This window comes from Ambystoma mexicanum, chromosome 13, assembly GCF_040938575.1.
Source record: "Ambystoma mexicanum isolate Mex_15411 chromosome 13, UKY_AmexF1_1, whole genome shotgun sequence".
NCBI classification, from domain to species: domain Eukaryota; kingdom Metazoa; phylum Chordata; class Amphibia; order Caudata; family Ambystomatidae; genus Ambystoma; species Ambystoma mexicanum.
In genome coordinates, this window is record NC_090938.1 from 106,286,216 (window position 1) to 106,303,536 (window position 17,321).

A 17,321-nucleotide genomic window follows, 5' to 3' on the forward strand; every position below is an offset into this window, starting at 1 on the left:
CAGACCTGACTGGAGGCACTCACACATTGACTCCTTACCATCCTTTATGATCGCCAGGAAGCCGTCTCTCTTCCCCTAGGGGATGTGGTCAGCTGCCACTGCTTAGACAAGGCACAAGTGGCATTTGCCGATTTCAAAGTCATGCTACCGGCAGTAAATACTTTGTGCCCAAGCATCCACCTGTTTATCATCCATGTCTGTAGGAATGGTAGGCTAAGCAGATTGTTTTGTGGATGTGGCAGCCTGGATCATTAAACTTTCCAGAGTCGGGTGCTTGGTTGAATATGGGTCACTGCTGGATGGGCTACATTTTTGGGGAAAGTTCTTAACCTCAGAAATATAATCTGGGGTTTTGCAATTTGTCGTAACCCTTTTTTGTAAAGCAATATGGAAGAGCAAAATGTGATCCCTCTGTGGACCTTGATCTAATATGTCAGTTAAGTCATCTTGTTGAAAAGGAGGAGCAGGTTGACTCCATCCAAAATATTCCACTACTTGGCTCATTGTCTGAGCATGTCTACATTGTCTGTATGAGCTATCAGTTATCTGCAGGATCTGGCTTCCCAAATTCCAGCTCAGGAGATGCATCTATCCCAATGGCTGATTGCAGTTTTTCATACATGTCTTCAAGCCTAGATGCGTCGGAAATACATTATTCTGGCACATTTGGAGTGCCTTATTGGAAGCCAAAACGTGTTTGATCTTCAGATCAATGTATGAAGAACATGAACGAAGAAAGACTTGAAGAAATATTTTTTTGGCAGTTTTCTAAGATTACTCTTTTGTTGCCTTCAATGGCTATGAAAAAGTCTTCGGAGTAGGCATCAAGGTCAATGGCACCTAAGTCTTAAATATGGGCGTTGAAGATTACGACGTTGATGGAACTGACTTGTTTTCGTCAAAGTGTTCTTCGACAAACCCCTCGAATGGCTTGACACTCGACTTGTCAAGGCCCTCGACACTTTCATTCTTTCGAGGCCTCGAAGACTCTCGATCATCAGGCTTGCGTGCCAGACTCTAGGGTCCACATGGTTTTGCCATAGACTTACCTTGGTCGTCTTTGTAGGGCGACAGCAACATGGTCTTTCTTCCATTCTTTTGAGGGAGTAGGGGCTGCTTCTCACAAATATTTCATAATTTCCCTCCGAAACTCTCCCCATTTAGCTGGAGAGTCTAATTTTGTTCGACATGCGATTCTCTCCGGTGAGGAGCCACTCGAAGGAGACGACCTAGGACGTCTTTTCTTCGACTTCTTGGAGGAAGATTAAGAATGACGCAACCGACTTCTCTATCAAGATTTCTTCGATCTTTTTCGATGCAGAGAATCTCTAGTCTCAGAAGTAGGTTTATTTTTTGAATCAAAGGGGACTTCGTAATTCTACCCACCACCAATTTACCTATACGCTCTCAGAGCCTTGTCAATCATCGCCTTACAGGAATTACACTCCTTCGTATGATGCTCCATGCTGATGCACCACAGGGAAACGTGGCTGGGATCTTTGACCCACAGTCCTTTTTTTACATTTCTTAAAAACCGTCTTGGGTGTCGATGGAGTCGACGGTGATACCGAAGCGTAACGTAATTTCTCTCGAAGTGAAAGCTGTGTCGGAAAACCTGAGCTGAAGCCAACGGGTGCTGCACGTGCTACATATACTGCGGTTGATGTCGACAAATGGAGGCCCTCGAGGGACATTGAATCACTGACGCTACCGCACAGCCCCTGCTACAGCAAATTCCAGCTCCAGCTGCTTTGGAAAAAGAAAGATAATTATCAAAGATGAGGAATACATGGGAGGACACAATCCATTCGACAGGGCTGCTTAACAGAGCAAAGTCGCTCTCAAAAGCCAGAGAGGACTCAATAGTCAACTACGAGTCCCAATTCAGATATACAGTTAAGGGTGCAGAGCAGTCTGCAATATAAAGCTCTTAATCTGCGAAAGGTACAACTCAGAGTAAACACATCAATAGCACAAGAGGGATTATCTTTGGCACCCAGTAGATAGTTGCTCAGTCCCTATTTATGTGATTAAAGGTCTAGACCTTGGTCAAGCCGAGGCATATGAATGCACAACCAAGCAAGCTGGGAAATATGGTCTCAATCTGTGCAGAGGCTGGATGCGCTCTTGGTTGCAGCATGCATCATCCCAGATAAAACAGAAGGCAGGTCACTAAAGCATTCACTTTCCTAGAAAATTATATTTTCATTTGCCCAGACAAAGTCTTAACATTATTGCACGCTGAATATTACAATCGGTTTTACATTCAGCTTGGGAAATAAAGTTTCATTGGTTGTGAAATTCATTTCACCCAATATTCCTGCTCGAAATTGGGATGCTGAATGCCACAGTGGCAAATGAGTATATCATTACAGTATCAATTGTGCACCCCTTGCACTACAGCAAGTAGGTCAAGACATTTACCTGTAGATCCCGGAGACATGGAAGACGGTCCAGGGGAAGGGTTCATAGTGCTAGTTGGCTGCGGTAGTTGATGACCCATGGAGATGTATCTACTTAGTAGCTGGTCTAAATTACTTGAACCAGCATCTTCAAGCTGTTAAAAGAAACCGGTTCAGTATTAAACAAATAAAAGCATAATTATGCACATTTTCAAACTCATACTTGTATATTTCTTCTCCACCAAGATTGATTAGTGACAATATATTACTTATCATTCATAACAGAGTTTAGTCCCTTTATTTGGGCTCCTGTATTCATTGTTTAATTGTGCTACAATTGGGAGGTTCTGAGGGGGGACTGTCACATTCAATAAAAACATGTTTTAAATGTTTCATGTTTGAGCTTCCATTTGTAGCTTTACTCATTTTTAAGTAGATGATGCATTTATGATAGAACTGTTGAGATCCTACCAACAAACAGTCTTCAGTTGTGCTTTGAAACTTTAGCAGACATGCCCCATCCATTAGTTTACCCTTTTTCACATTTTAAAGCAAATGTCAAATTCTAGCGCCTGTGTTAAAGAGAAGTTACCACACAAACATCTGGTCTTCACATTAATTAGGAGCAATTCTCAGAAAAGTACATTCCCAACAAGTGTGGCCATCTCCAAAGCCTGGAACATTTAAAAGTGCTATGCCTTTATGAATACTCATACTGTAAACGTGGATGTATTATGATATTTTATCAAGAAAAAGACCTGGTGTAGAGGGATGAGGATATTCTGAGGATTATCACAAGGTGGGTGTTATCTACATTACGGTTATTAGATTTACAGCAGCCTAAACCAGTCAAATGTATAAAATAGAAATATATATAGAATGCTCCAAAATGAGGCTACATCTAAAAAATAAAATAAAGCAGTTGTGTATTCTAAAAGAATATATCATGCCAAAAATACATAAAAACATGGAAACCCCTCCCCCCCCAGGTCGGCCCATAGTTTCTGCTGTGGTTCTATACTTGAGCCGATTTCCAAATATATTGATTTTTTTTTATAAAACCTTTGGCTATGGCAACCCCTACACCTTCCTATTAGACTCACGTGATGTAATTAATGTTGTCGAACTAAAACCTTTTGACTCATCCACACAAATACTGGTATCCTTAGACATTGAGGCTTTATACACAAATATACCTCAAGATAGAGCTATTCTCAGTTTAAGAACAATCTTAGAGAGGCGCACGCCTCCACACACTAACAACAAAATTCCTATGTAAAGCAGCCCAATTGGTCCCGACAGTTTCTTTAAATTTAAGGAACAGTTTTTCCTACAAAGCAAAAGCACGGCTATGGGCTGTACCTTTGCCCCAAATTTGGCAATATTTATGGCCTTACTGGTGGAAGAAAAAAAATCCTGCATTGCTCTAGCCCCTATGGAGCACAGATCAAGATATATCGACGTTATATCGACAATATATTTATGATCTGGGATGGACCCTTGGAAACATTGCTACTGTTCATGGAATGGTTGAATAAAGTGGATGTGGATATCCACTTCACTTTTGAGCAGTCCACCTCCAGAAGAACAAGTTACTCTCTTACCTGGTAATGTTCATTTGATGGGGTGGTCCGCTGATGTATTCCATATCTATGACAGTAATCAACACAGCTGTGCTGCTTTGGAAAATTTTCGGCGTCTGCGCCCTGCGTCGATGACGTCGATGCGCCATCCTCGTGGACCTCCTCCGATGGCACCCGATGTGATAAGTAGGACGCACGACGCCCGTAGCCTCAGTTGTAGTTTTTTTCCAGAAACGTATGCCACCAGTCTTCTGCCAGCCTGACACACAAAGCCTTGCGAAAACGTAAGCTGCAATCGCATAAGAAATTCTGTAGTGGGGAAGGTAGGAAGGGCGCGATGTGGAATACGTCGTCGGACCATCCCATCGAAAGAACATTACCAGGTAAGAGTAACTTGTTCTTCGAGGGGATTGGGTCCACCAACGTATTCCATATCTATGACAGACACCCAAAGCAGTACCAATGCAAGGAGGTGAGAAATGAATTTAGAAAACAGAAATTTAGCATGCCCAATCAAATTGCGGAGTAAAGGACCACCTTGCCAAAGGCCAGATCCTGCCCCCGGATGGAATCGAGGGAATAGTGACGTACAAAAGTATGTACCGAAGCCCAGGTGGCTGCATCACAGATGTTGCAAATAGGAACACCCCTCTGCACGGCAGTAGAGGCAGCCATACCCCTGGTAGAATGGGCCCGCAAGCCGACGGGGGGGGGGGAGGTCCTTACCCGCCAAGCGGTAACACTCCGAGATAGCCAAAATAATCCAGCGAGACAAAGTCTGTTTCGTCAAAGCCTGTCCCAAACGCTTTCCAGCGTAACCAATATAGAGCTGATCGTCCACTCTGACCCGGGACATGCATGAAATATAAAAGCTTAACGCTCTCCTTGGATCAAGCCTATGGAGCCTCTCCTCTTCCATACCAGGATGTGGAGGAGGATAAAATGCCGGAAGAACAACCTTCTGGCCTACATGAAATTCCGACACCATCTTCGGAAGAAAAGGACGAACTCTAAGGACAACCCTGTCCTTATTAAACACAGTGAAGGGTGGTTTAACTGAAAGTGCCTGTAACTCACTCACTCTGCGAGCGGATACAGTTTTCAGAGTGAACAGTCTCAAAGGGCATGAATGCAAAGGCACAAACGGAGCACCCATCAGAAACTTGAGAACAAGTTTCAAATCCCAACCGGGCACCTGGAAAGGCGACGGAGGGAACACATTAGTGAGCCCTTTCAGAAACTGAGAAATTAAAAGGAATTTTAAAATAGGAACACTCTCGAGCGCTTAAATATGAACAGCGCCGCCAGGTAACCTTTAATGGTACCCACTTGAAGGCCCCTGTGGGCCAAAGAAAGCAAAAAAGACAGAACCATGGGAATTTCACATGCAAAAGGATCCACATTCTTAACACTGCACCAGTCGCAGAACTTACTCCAACAGCAACGATACAAGGACTTTGTTGCGGGCCTTCTGGCCAAAAGCAACACCTCCATCGCGTCTTCAGGGAGGTCCCAATCCTTATACCTCGACCTTTCAGAAACCAAGCGTGAAGGTTGAGGGACCTGACCTCTGGATGGAGAACCTGACCCCCCCCCCTCCCGTTAGAGCAGATCGTCTCGGTAGGGAAGACGACGTGGAGGACAGATGGACAAGTTGAGAAGGTCTGGGTACCACGTCCTCCGGGCCCACGCCTGAGCAATGAGGATCATCCGGGAACCGAACCTCAGTAATTTCTGCAGTACTTGCAGGATGACAGGGACTGGAGGAAACGCGTACAGCAATGGGAATGACCACTCCACCACGAATGCGTCTCCTAAGGCTCCGTTTGGAGGAAATTCCCGCGAGCAGAACCTCTCGCACTTCCGGTTGACACTGGAGGTGAAGAGATCCACTTGAGGGGTCCCCCAAAGGGCAAAGATCTCCAGGAAATTCTCCTGAGCCAACTCTCACTCGTGAGAGATCGCGCTCTGCCTGCTCAGAGCGTCCGCCGTCTCGTTTTCGTCTCCTGCCAGATGAACTGCGGAGATCGAAACTTCCTGCTGGATTGCCCAGAACCAGAGCTGCATCGCCTCCCTGCACCGAGGAAGTGACCCTGCCCCCCCTTTTTGTTGAGGTAGTGCATGGCCACCGTGTTGTCCGTCAGGATCAGGACATTCTTTCCTCACACAGTCGGCAGAAAAACCTCCATGGCTAGCCTGACGGCCCTCAGCTCCAACAGATTGATATGGAGTCTGGACTCCGGAGACCAACGACCGCTGACTGTCAACTCGTTGGCATGAGCTCCCCATCCCGTGAGGGATGCGTCCATCACGATCGTCACCTCCGGCCAGGGCAGCCAAAATGGAGCCCCCCTCATCAGATTGCCTTCGTCGGCCCACCACAGAAGGTCCTGGGCGACCGAAGACGGTACCTGAACAGGGTCCGACATCCTGCCGGAGGACTGAGATCACTGGCGCTTGAGTGCCCATTGCAAAGATCTCATCCGCAACCTGGCATCTGGCACCAGAAGAATGCAGGATGCCATGAGGCCGAGCAGTCTCAAGAACTCGAACGCTGTGAAAGTCTGAGCAAGTTGAAACTTGTGCACCATCTGCTGAATGTGATGAGCCCTCACCTGGGGAGGAAAACACTGCCCCAGGGACGTGTCGAGCACTGCTCCGATGTACAGGAGCCTCCGAGTTGGTGTCAAATGGGACTTCTTTAAGTTGAGGGAGAAGCCCAGCTTGTGGAGGGAGTGGCAGGTGACTGACAGATGATCCAGGACTTGCTCAGGAGAGCGCGCCCTGATCAACCAATCGTCCAGGTAGGGGTAATAATAAAATAATAATTTGCATTTATATAGCGCTACGAACCCTCAGGTATCTGAGCGCTGCTTATTACCCACGGTGTGTGGTGCTCATTTATCAACCTCGTAAGGATAAAAGGCTGAGTTTGGCCCCGCCGGGATTCGAACCTGCGTTAGCAGGCTCTGCACGAATGTCAAAGCGAGCACTCTACTCGCTGTGCCACTTGACCGGCGTGAATCCCCCCCTTTCCTGAGGTGCTCTGCCACCACCACCATGAGCTTGATGAAGACCCTCGCGGCGGATGTCAAGCCGAACGTCAGGACCCAAAACAAAGTGCGAGTCGCCAACCGCAAACCTCAGGTACTTCTTGTGCTTTGGATGGATCGGCACATGAAAATAAGCATCCTTGAGGTCGAAAGACACCAACCAGTCCTGAAGTTGAAGGGCCTGGAGGACTTGAGAAAGAGTAACCATCTTGAACTGGTCCTTCCTGAGGAGTTTGTTCAAACCGCGCAAGTCCATGATGGGTCTCAATCCGCCGTCTTTCTTGGAAATCAAAGGGGAATACCATCCCTTGTTCCTCTCCGCTACAAGCACCAGTTCTATGGCGCCTTTCTCCAGCAGGGATTGAATTTCCTGCGCAAGGAGCGGATCCGGACTCTTCAAAGAGATTCTCCGGTGGATCGTCTTGAGGCCTCTGCCAGAAAGGAAGACAGTTATCTCCAGAACCCACACATCTGAAGTAATGGCCCGCCACTCTGCAATATGCTGCGGCAGCTTTCCCCCAACCGGCGAACCATGGGACATGGCCTCATGACTGAGCTGAAGCGGCTGCGGCGGTGCCCGAGGGAAAAGAGGCAACAGCCCGAGTGGCCTTGGCACCTCAAGTACCTTGTTTTCCACCTCTGGCACTCCCACGGTGGCCCCTTTGACTGGCAGCTCCTCTCGCTTTACCGAAGGTGGAGTAATAAAAAAAGTAACCTCCTCTCCATTGCTGTCCCCTAAGACGAAAAAGCAGAGGTTGTCGAACTGCAGCGCCCAACGACTTCGCTGCAGCTTTGGAGGTCTGCAACCTCTCAGCCTTGCTGCCAAAAATATGTTCCCCGTCAAAGGGCATGTTGAGGAGCCGAGTCTGCACATCATTCGCAAACCCTGACTTCAACCACGCAAACCTGCGTATCACGGTGCTCGCTGCCATGGACCGCTGACGCAATCTGCCATGTCCGAACCCTCTGCCATGTCCAAACCCGACTGAACGGCCTCACACATAGCATCCTTGCCATCCTGAACCATGGCAAGGAAACTATCCCGTTCATCCCCTTCGGGAATATGTTCAGCCGCCAAGGAAACAGTTCCACAGAGTGTGCGTGAAACGAGACAAGGCACAAATGGAGTTGGCCGCCTGAAGCGCCATACCCCCTGCAGAAAACACTTTCTTCGCCCAGCCGTCAAAACGCTTGTCGTCCCCATCAGGAGGGATGGTAGGGTACGACGCCTGCTTTGCCGGGCCGTAGACGCCTGCACCACCAAACTCTCCAGAGTAGGGTGCTTGGACAAGAAGCAGGGGTCACTACTGGCTGGGCGGTATCTTTGCGGCAAAGACTTGCTCACTGCCGGGAGACTCTCCAGAGCAGTCCAAGCCTCTGCCACCCTTCTTTGCAGAGCCATATGGAATGGCAGTACCGGGTCTGTTGGTGGACCAATTTCGAGGATATCCGTAAGGTCATCCTGAACAAACTCCCCTGGGGGAGCAGGCCATCCTAAATACTCGGAGACCTGTGACATAAGTCGCCGGTACAAAGAATCGGCATGAGTGCCAGGCTCAGGCCTACAAAACTCCACCTCCGGAGAGGTGTCCAGCCCACTAGCATCATGTAGGGACTGCCTCAGGTCCTCAAACTGGCTATGGCCCGAGAGAATCTCGTCAGGCACCATGCCATCATCAGAGCAATCATCCCCCTCTGAAACGAATTCCAGATGGTGGTAAGAAGGCACAGAACTGGAACCAAAGCCATGCTTGACCTTGGCCAGAGCCTTCCTAGGTGGTTTCCCCGAGCCACCGGGTACCCCGTCGACAACCCCGAAAGGCGTCGAGCGAATCGGCGCCGACGTCGAGAGAATCGGTGTCGCCGACAGACGCGGCATCAACACAGGCCTCGAAGGCGGAGCCCCGAGCGTGTCCCTCGACATCCTGGGCGCCGACGGCGTCAACGACTTCCTCCGAGGCGGAGCCTTGAGAATGTCCGTCGACGACCTCGGCGCGACAGGCATCGACGTTTTCGAAGACGTCACAGGTTCACGCGGTCTCGAGCGCATCGAGGACCAGGACTTGGACCGGGCATGCCGAGAACGATTCCCCTTGTCCGAGCGGAACCTTTCCCGTGAATCGCGACGACCACCAGAGGCCGAAGGCGTGCGAGCGGCATCTCTCGGCCGATCACGACCGACCCCACTCGGTGGCACGGACGGACGGATTTGAGAATCGCCAACATTTTCTTCCCGAAATAAGCCCATTCCTCCGGTGTCGCATGCTTGTGGGGTAAGCGACCCCACCGACGGGAGGAGTCCTAGGATGAGGACGGGGAAGGCGACCGATGACGGTACTTCCGGGAGTGCCTCAAAGAGGCAGAGGAGTGGCGAGACCGACTCCGGGACCGAGACCCACTAGACTCCGACGACAATACAGAGTCTCGCTCCTCGAGTCGTCCATCGAAAGCCCCGCAGACCTCGACTTCCAGGGCTTGGACATCTTACCTACCGATAACTTCTTGCACTCCCGCAAGGCTTTCGGCGTGAGCGACTGGCAGTCGACAGTCATCCGTGTCATGGGCCTCCCCGAGGCACCAGAGGCAGGCGTTGTGCGAGTCTGTGACCGACATCTTGGACCCACAGTCCCCACACTTCTTAAAGCCTGGACGCGGTGTTGAAGGTGAGGTAGACATCTTCATGAAGAAAAACGTACACAAACAGGTTCGAAGAACTGAGATGAACAACAGAAACTCCAAAGAGTCGAGGCGTACCGAGATTCACGAAGCGGAAACATTTGCAGAAAGAACAGAACTGAGGCTACGGGCGTCGTGCGTCCTACTTATCACATCAGTTGACGTCGGCGGAGGTCCTCGAGGACGACGCATCAATGTCATCGACACAGGAGCCGAAAATTTTCCGAAGCAGCACAGCTGTGGTGATTACTGTCATAGATATGGAATACGTCGGAGGACCCAATACCCTCAAATTGCTTTTTTGGACTTATCTATTTTTACGGAAGAGGGGTGCCTCCATACTGAACTGCACAGAAAGGCTACAGAAAGAAACACCACATTAAAATATGAGAGTCAACATCCAGTTAGCCTTCTGTGTAATTTACCATATGGTATGTTTTTGCGACTTCGCCGCAACTGTACAGATATTAACAACTTTACAAAACATGCACTCATACTGGAAAAAAAGACTCTTGGAACGTGGTTATCCAAGAAAGCTCATTAAATAATCCAGAAAGAGAGCTCGCTATACAAATCGAGAGGCACTACTGCAACCCAAAACTACGACAGAGAAAAGAGAAGAACTTGTCTGTGTCAACTTTTTGCCAACACAGCAAAGCCATTAAGGGCATTATACCTAAGAACTGGCGCATTCTTAATGCATCAGGAACCACTCTGTCTAAACCTCTTTTTGAATTTAAAAAGAGTAAGAATCTGAAACAAATCACTCGTGCTAGTAGAAGTTGCTCTACGCCTTCTTTGGTTCGGGACCACAATCAAAATCCTGTCAAAAATTGGGACTTTCACGACTTGCAAAAGTAAAAATGTCATTTATGCAATCACGTGCCCCTGCCAAAAGATGTATATAGGAAAAACTACTCGGGAAGTGAGCACTCGCATTAATGAACATCGCTCCAAGATAAAAACCCGCAATTTAAATGCCCCTATGGTGATCCATTATGTAGAGATGGGTCATAAAGCAGAACAAATGGAGTGGTTCTGTGTGGAAAAGGTTTCTGGCCCTAATCCCACACAGATTCTAAATAATCTAGCGTACAAAGAACAACTATGGATTTTCAATTTAAAGACATTGACCCAGGGCCTTAATACTCTGGAACCCTGGCATTCAGGGACATGGCACCCTATCATTCCATGGACCGATCTGCAGGCTATGGGATATATGAAAACCTACACACTGGGCCCAGTAATTGCCCGTCACAATTACTTTACTAGTCATGTGATGATCATTACTTGATGTCTCCACTGCTTTTGTTTCATGGTGGCCCTTCATTCCCAATTGTCACCATTCACATATTACAGCATTCATATACTCATGTAAGCAAACCAGGCTGCAGAATTCTAGGCCGCATTGTCTCCTGACATCCTGTTTATCTGAACCGGCTTATTCTTGCGCCACCCTTAGCTAATTCGAATCTGCCTACTGTTATGAACATCGTAAATGCTACATAGCTAAATACATATCTGATATACTTGTGTCCCTCGAATTTAGGCTACCTCCACTGCCTTATTAGCTAAATGCATATTTGAACATACCTGTGTCTTTCTAATCTAGGCTACCTCCACTGCCTTATTAGCCAAATGCTTATTTGAACATACCTGTGTCTTTCTAATCTAGGCTACCCCCACTGCCTTATTAAATACATATTTGAACATACCTATGATTTTCGAAAGTAGGTACTCTGCATTGCCCTATTAGCAGACTACCGCCTTGCACCGAACTTGGCTGCCACCCTCTCTCAACCCTTCAACTCTTCTCACCATGAGTCACTTGCACGCAACCAGCCCACTCGCTAGCAACGATCCCGTCAGCCGCCCCCCCCACCTTCCCCTCACTTACTTCGGTTCTACGTTATTTCGCTGCGGTATTTTTCATCGCAGGTTTTTTCATCGCCGTTTTTTTTTCATCCACAACCATATATTTAATTTTTTAAATGCCCCCCAAAAACAAAAAAAATGAGTTTTTCGAAAAAAAAAAAGGCAATGAAAAAACCAGCGAAGAAAATACCACGGTGAAATGCGTGTATACCCTTACTTCCTACCCTCATCCTTCACTAAAAGCAACATCAGAGCTACCTACCCCCCACCTACCAGAACTTCCTACCCCAGACCCACCAACATCAAGAACCAACTCCTGGGACTCCGTTCCAGACTCCCGAGCATCACACTCGAAACACCTCCCAACTTACCCATAATCACAGAATTGTCCCCCCTCATGACCAAACTATCCGCACCCAAAACTATCGTGGCGCACCTCAATACTGCCTCTCCGGCCATACACAACACCACCCCCTCATCCCAGACCCTACAGTGTACCTTTATCAACGCCAGATCCATCCCTGCTCATGCCACCGAAATTCACAAACTCCTTACCAATCTAGACCTCGACATCCTAGCCATCACGGAAACCTGGCTCCACAGCGCTGCAGGACCAGCCCTCAACCTTGCCATCCCACAGGCTACTCCATCATTAGGCAAGTCCTCCTCTCCTCAGTAGGCTGTGGGGTAGCACTCATGAAAGATCACCTAGAGGCCAGACAAATCACATCCAACCTGGGTGATCGCATAGATTCCATTGCTATAAAAATCGCCCGCCCTCCCAACTCTACCATCACCATCAACCTTGTCTACCGCCCACCTGGCCCACTATGGGAGTTCCATGAGAACCTCCTACATAGTTTAACAGAAAACCTAAAACTCACCTCCAAAAGCATCCTCTTAGGTGACCTTAACCTAGGCTACAATGACAGACAAAAGAGCCAAGCCAGCCAAATCTCTTTCCTTAGCCCTAAAAGATCTAGGCTTTGACCAAAAGATAACCTCACCTACACATAACAAAGGCTGCATCCTTGACTGGGTAGCAGACCACAACTGCCACATCAACATTAGCTCCATCACCCCGACCCCCTGGTCAGACCACCACATCATTCACTTCTTCATCCCAGCCGCATACAAGACCAAAAAGCCTAATCTGATCCCCCCCCCCCCCCAACCCTGGCAAGATGCGCCAAAGGTAAGATTTTACCACACCTCAGTGCACTCACAACGGACCTTAAATCCTCCGACCCGTCAGTTCTAGCAGAAATCTATAAGGCACCGTAAGCACTGCCATAGACACCATTGCCCCATTACAGAATAAAAAAGCCAAAACAGTGAAACACTCAAACACCTGGTTCTCATCTGAACTTAAACTCCAAAAATTCGGCAGAAAACCCCCTCCCCAGCTACCTTATCTTCCTACAAAAGCATCACCTCTCAATACAAGAAAGCCATAATCGTAGCCAAGTCAGCCTCCAACAATGATAGAATTGCTAACGCAAGTTCAGAATCTAAAGAACTCTGCCATTTTCAAAGAACTCTCCACACCAGCTACCAAGTCACAAGACGTAGTCAAGGACGAAACCCGGTGTAACTCCATACAATCTGCACTATTGAACAAAATCCAACTCCTACACTAAAATCAAGGAGCACCACAAAAACCTGTCAACACCTCGAACCAACCACCACGACTGACCACCAGCACAACCCCAGTTCAGCGCCCCCTCCAGCCAAAGCCCCCATAACCCCCTTCAAATTCAGGGAAGTAACAGAACAGGAAGTCATTGAGATAATGAACAAGATTAAACCCACCAACTGCAAAGGAGACCCCTGTCCAGCTAGCCTCATCAAAGACTGCACCGAAACACTTAAAGAAGCCTGGGTACGCCCCCTTCTAAAAAAAACCTACGCTTGACCCAGAAATCGCTAATAACTATAGGCCCATCACCACCGTGCCTTTCTTGCTCAAGATTCTGGATAAAGTTGCCTACACGCAAATCCAGGAATACCTTGAAACTAACAATCTCCTAGGTAAAAGACAGTCAGGCTTCCGACCAGGTCACGGGACTGAGTCGGCCCTACTAGACCTTAAAATACAACTTGGGGACATCATGGATAAAGGCAAACCGGCACTCCTGTTACTGGATTTGTCCGCTGCCTTCGACCTTGGCAACCATGATATTCTAGGCATGCACCTAAAAAATGAAGCACATTTCTCACCAGAAGCCATCTCCTGGGTGGCCTAATTTCTAAATGGCAGACTCATGAAAGTCTTCTCAAACACTGCCTCAGCTACCCCCACCATCATTCACTGTGGCGTCCCTCAGAGCTCATGCACCGCACCGACACACTACAACATATTTACCCTTCCACTCTTCAATGATCTCGACCGTTGCAATATAGCGTATACTAATTACGTGGACGACACGCAGGTACTACTCCCACTAACTGGGACCTATGAAGATGTGACAACCCTAACCAAAATCTACACAGCCATCCAAACATGGATGGCTGCAAACGGCCTCTGCTTAAATGGGGATAAAACCGAGATCCTCATAGTAGGGACTAGCGAAACTCTCAACAAACTCCCCCCTCAACATAACTACTTCAACATTGATAACTCCATCATCACAGTTTCCAAGACTGTCAAAACCCTAGGTGTTCACCTAGATGCCTCACTATCCATGGCCCGCCAAGTCAACGCCATAGCCTCAGCCTCAGCGCTCACCACCAAGGTGATCAACAAAGTCAAGCCATTCCTTTCCACTAAAAATTGCTTATCCATTGCCAGGGCCACAATAGGTACCAAACTGGACTACTGTAATGCCCTTTTTCTAGACACCTCTATCAACAACTTAAAAAACTTCAAATCACGCCAAATAACACGCTCCAGGCAGCGCGGACCATTCCCAAAAGGGAACACATCTCGGAAGCAAGGAAAAACGCCCATTGGCTTCTGGTAAAGGAACGCATACTCTTCAAAGCCATGGCCATCACACACAGGTGCATCACATCAGACGCCTCACCCTATCTCTCAGAAAGATTGTCCCTCAAAGCATCAAATAGACCTACCAGAGCACACTGCGCCAACCAGTTGTATGTTCCCACGTTCAAAAGAACTAGAGCTGGAGGGTCCAGCTTCCAATACCTTGCACCCAAAAATTGGAATGCCCTGCCAACCTCAGTAAGGAATGAAAAATCATAAACCACCTTTCGAAAAAATCTAAAAACCTTCCTATTCCACTAAAGTTTCGGAACTAACTTGCACTGTTATGCCTGTACTGTAACCCTAGCATAGTATAACTATTGATTACCACTGTCGTCATACCACTGCTAGTGAATGTTACATCCTATGCTATGATATCAAGTCTTCTGTAACAGCGCCACGATGCCTCAGGGCAGCTCTGTGCGCTTTATAAATGCAAATCAATGAAATAAATGTTTGCCAGGAGTCAATATTGACTGTTTTCCACTTTTTTGGCAATTCCATCCATCTGCCACACATAGTAGGGCTATATACTATCATAGCTGATTTTAGGGTTATTAATACTAGTGTAATCCATTCGGCATATTTTTCCATCATTCTTATATTTGGAAATATCAAGACACATAATAAAACAGACACTTTCCTGATGTATTTAAATCATTTTTGTCACTCACTTCGGTTATTCACATTGACTTAAAGGCTGTGTGCTCTATTGGGTATGGTGCACAATGGCTGAACAACGTAGGTTCATTTTCGTTTGTTTCCATAGAAACACACTAGAGTGCCGGCAGAAACGTTCATGAGCACGTGATGTATGAGAACGTGCTGCTCACTTGTCCAAACAATCACGTGAGCGAATGGCCCACGTTAGCTCCACCCACGTTTTGGAGCTGCATCACGTGATTAGTCATCTCGCATTTAAACGCACCAACAACTTAGTTGTTCAGATGAGTCACTGCGGTCCCCAGAGTGAGTCGGACGAATCCCGAGGTTTTCAATTCCATCGCAGACTTCGGCTTCCATCGCCGGAGCGGTCATCTCGGTGCCAGCGTCCATTCGGGTAAGTGATTCCAAGGATACACCAGCGCCATTGTTGTGCCCTTCAAGCTGAATACATACTTTTCCAGCTGAACACTTGTTGAACCACACACATTAAATTATATATCCTTAGGCTGTTGCATTTTGCAACTGCCATCCGCTCACTAACAGGTCATTTACATGGCTTACACTGGTTTAAATGACGGTGTACAATTACTTATTAGTTCTTCTCTCTTGTTTGCTCTTGATGTTTTAGACGTGCAAGATTCAGGGCCCATCTCTCCTGAACTACGGGCCTCGCCAATAACATCTTGCTGAGGTGCACCATTACTTCCACTTGCACCTGTGCATTACCCGTTACTCTGGGTAAGAAAACAACCACTTGCCCCTTTCTCATTTACAGCTCGCCGTGTATCATTTACCTTTTTCATTTGATATGGCAGCTGGCAACATTATTTATCTAAAATCTTTAGATTGGAGCTTCTACCTGACCCATCTATCGCACAGGATTTCTCATCTGGACTCTGCCTACTTTATGACAGTGGTTCCGGTACCACACATACAAAGGATTGACTCCAATTGTACCCAGGTCAGTCTGCAGTTTCTAGAAAAGGGACTTTTTACTTTTAAAAGGACCTCACTATTTGGGCTTCACGTATGGTTGGTGATCTACTTTACTCACAATGGATCTCTTTTCAGCTATAATTCACTTTTTGCCTTGCCTAAGGACACTGATCCTTTCATGGTCGCACTCCCTGCATGATACCCTTGGTTTACCCCAGACACACAAGTTTGGGGTCACAAGCAGGACAAGAGTAGATCTTTTTATTCTACACTTTGAAATAATTAAGTAATACATCCACACATCCTTTCTTTTTCTTTCTTCTCCTTTTTCTTTCTCTTAATTCTTTTTGGGAATGTGTGGCTTTATGCTTATTTTGCTTATAGAAACACAATTACTATCGCCCGATGAAGACGTAACCCTAACAACGTTTATACGTCGAAACCGGTAGAGAAACAAACCTTGGATAAGGCCAACTTCAAAGATTTATCAACTTTGGCCTATACCTACTGTTGACCACTTTTCTAAAATCTACTGTGGCTATGCATCTTGTTTTGCACAAAAAATCTTTTATAATAATTGGATTGTTGATGAATTGTCATATGTTTTATATTCATTGATGGCTTGTTTAAGTGGATTGATGTATGTGGTATGGCCGTGGATGAATGTATTTAATAGTATGAATTTTATGAAATTTTGATGTTTTTAAATTTATTCCTGCTATGTTAAATAATTGCCTGAGTGCGGATTAAATCGTGATTAAACTCACATCAGATGTATTAGGTATAATAAAATCCTTAATACGATATTTTCCAAATTGTATCCTCTGGATTTTCTTTCCGAGATGAACTATTGTACTAAAACCCTAATCTAGAGAGTGGGGTTCCCTGTGCCTTTCAGATACACGTGTATTCTAAAAGAACCAATACCTGCATTTCGCTACAAAAGTGGGATTAAAACGGCCAGCTGAAACTCTGCTCCAACAAGGGTAAGCAAGAGGTCAACCATATTTTGCATTAACCTCCAATTCAAAATGCCTTGCTTTGGAAAGCAGCATAGTTTGTCATTTGTTGGTAAACAAACTACCATTTGTAATACTCGAGAGTCAAAAATCCACAGGCCACAAAGGAGACAATGACTCTTAAA

The 17,321-nt window shown here is 46.8% G+C and overlaps 1 protein-coding gene across 5 annotated transcripts in view; it reads right to left on the bottom strand.

Annotated features, from left to right (window-relative positions):
* Positions 1-17,321, bottom strand: part of TRIM33 (tripartite motif containing 33) — a 1,358,766-nt gene that overhangs the window by 654,750 nt on the left and 686,695 nt on the right. For all 5 annotated transcript variants that reach the window (XM_069633393.1, XM_069633392.1, XM_069633390.1 and 2 more), the window contains one exon: positions 2,425-2,557. In XM_069633393.1, the coding sequence (XP_069489494.1) occupies positions 2,425-2,557 (133 nt within the window). The remainder of the gene's footprint in view (positions 1-2,424; positions 2,558-17,321) is intronic.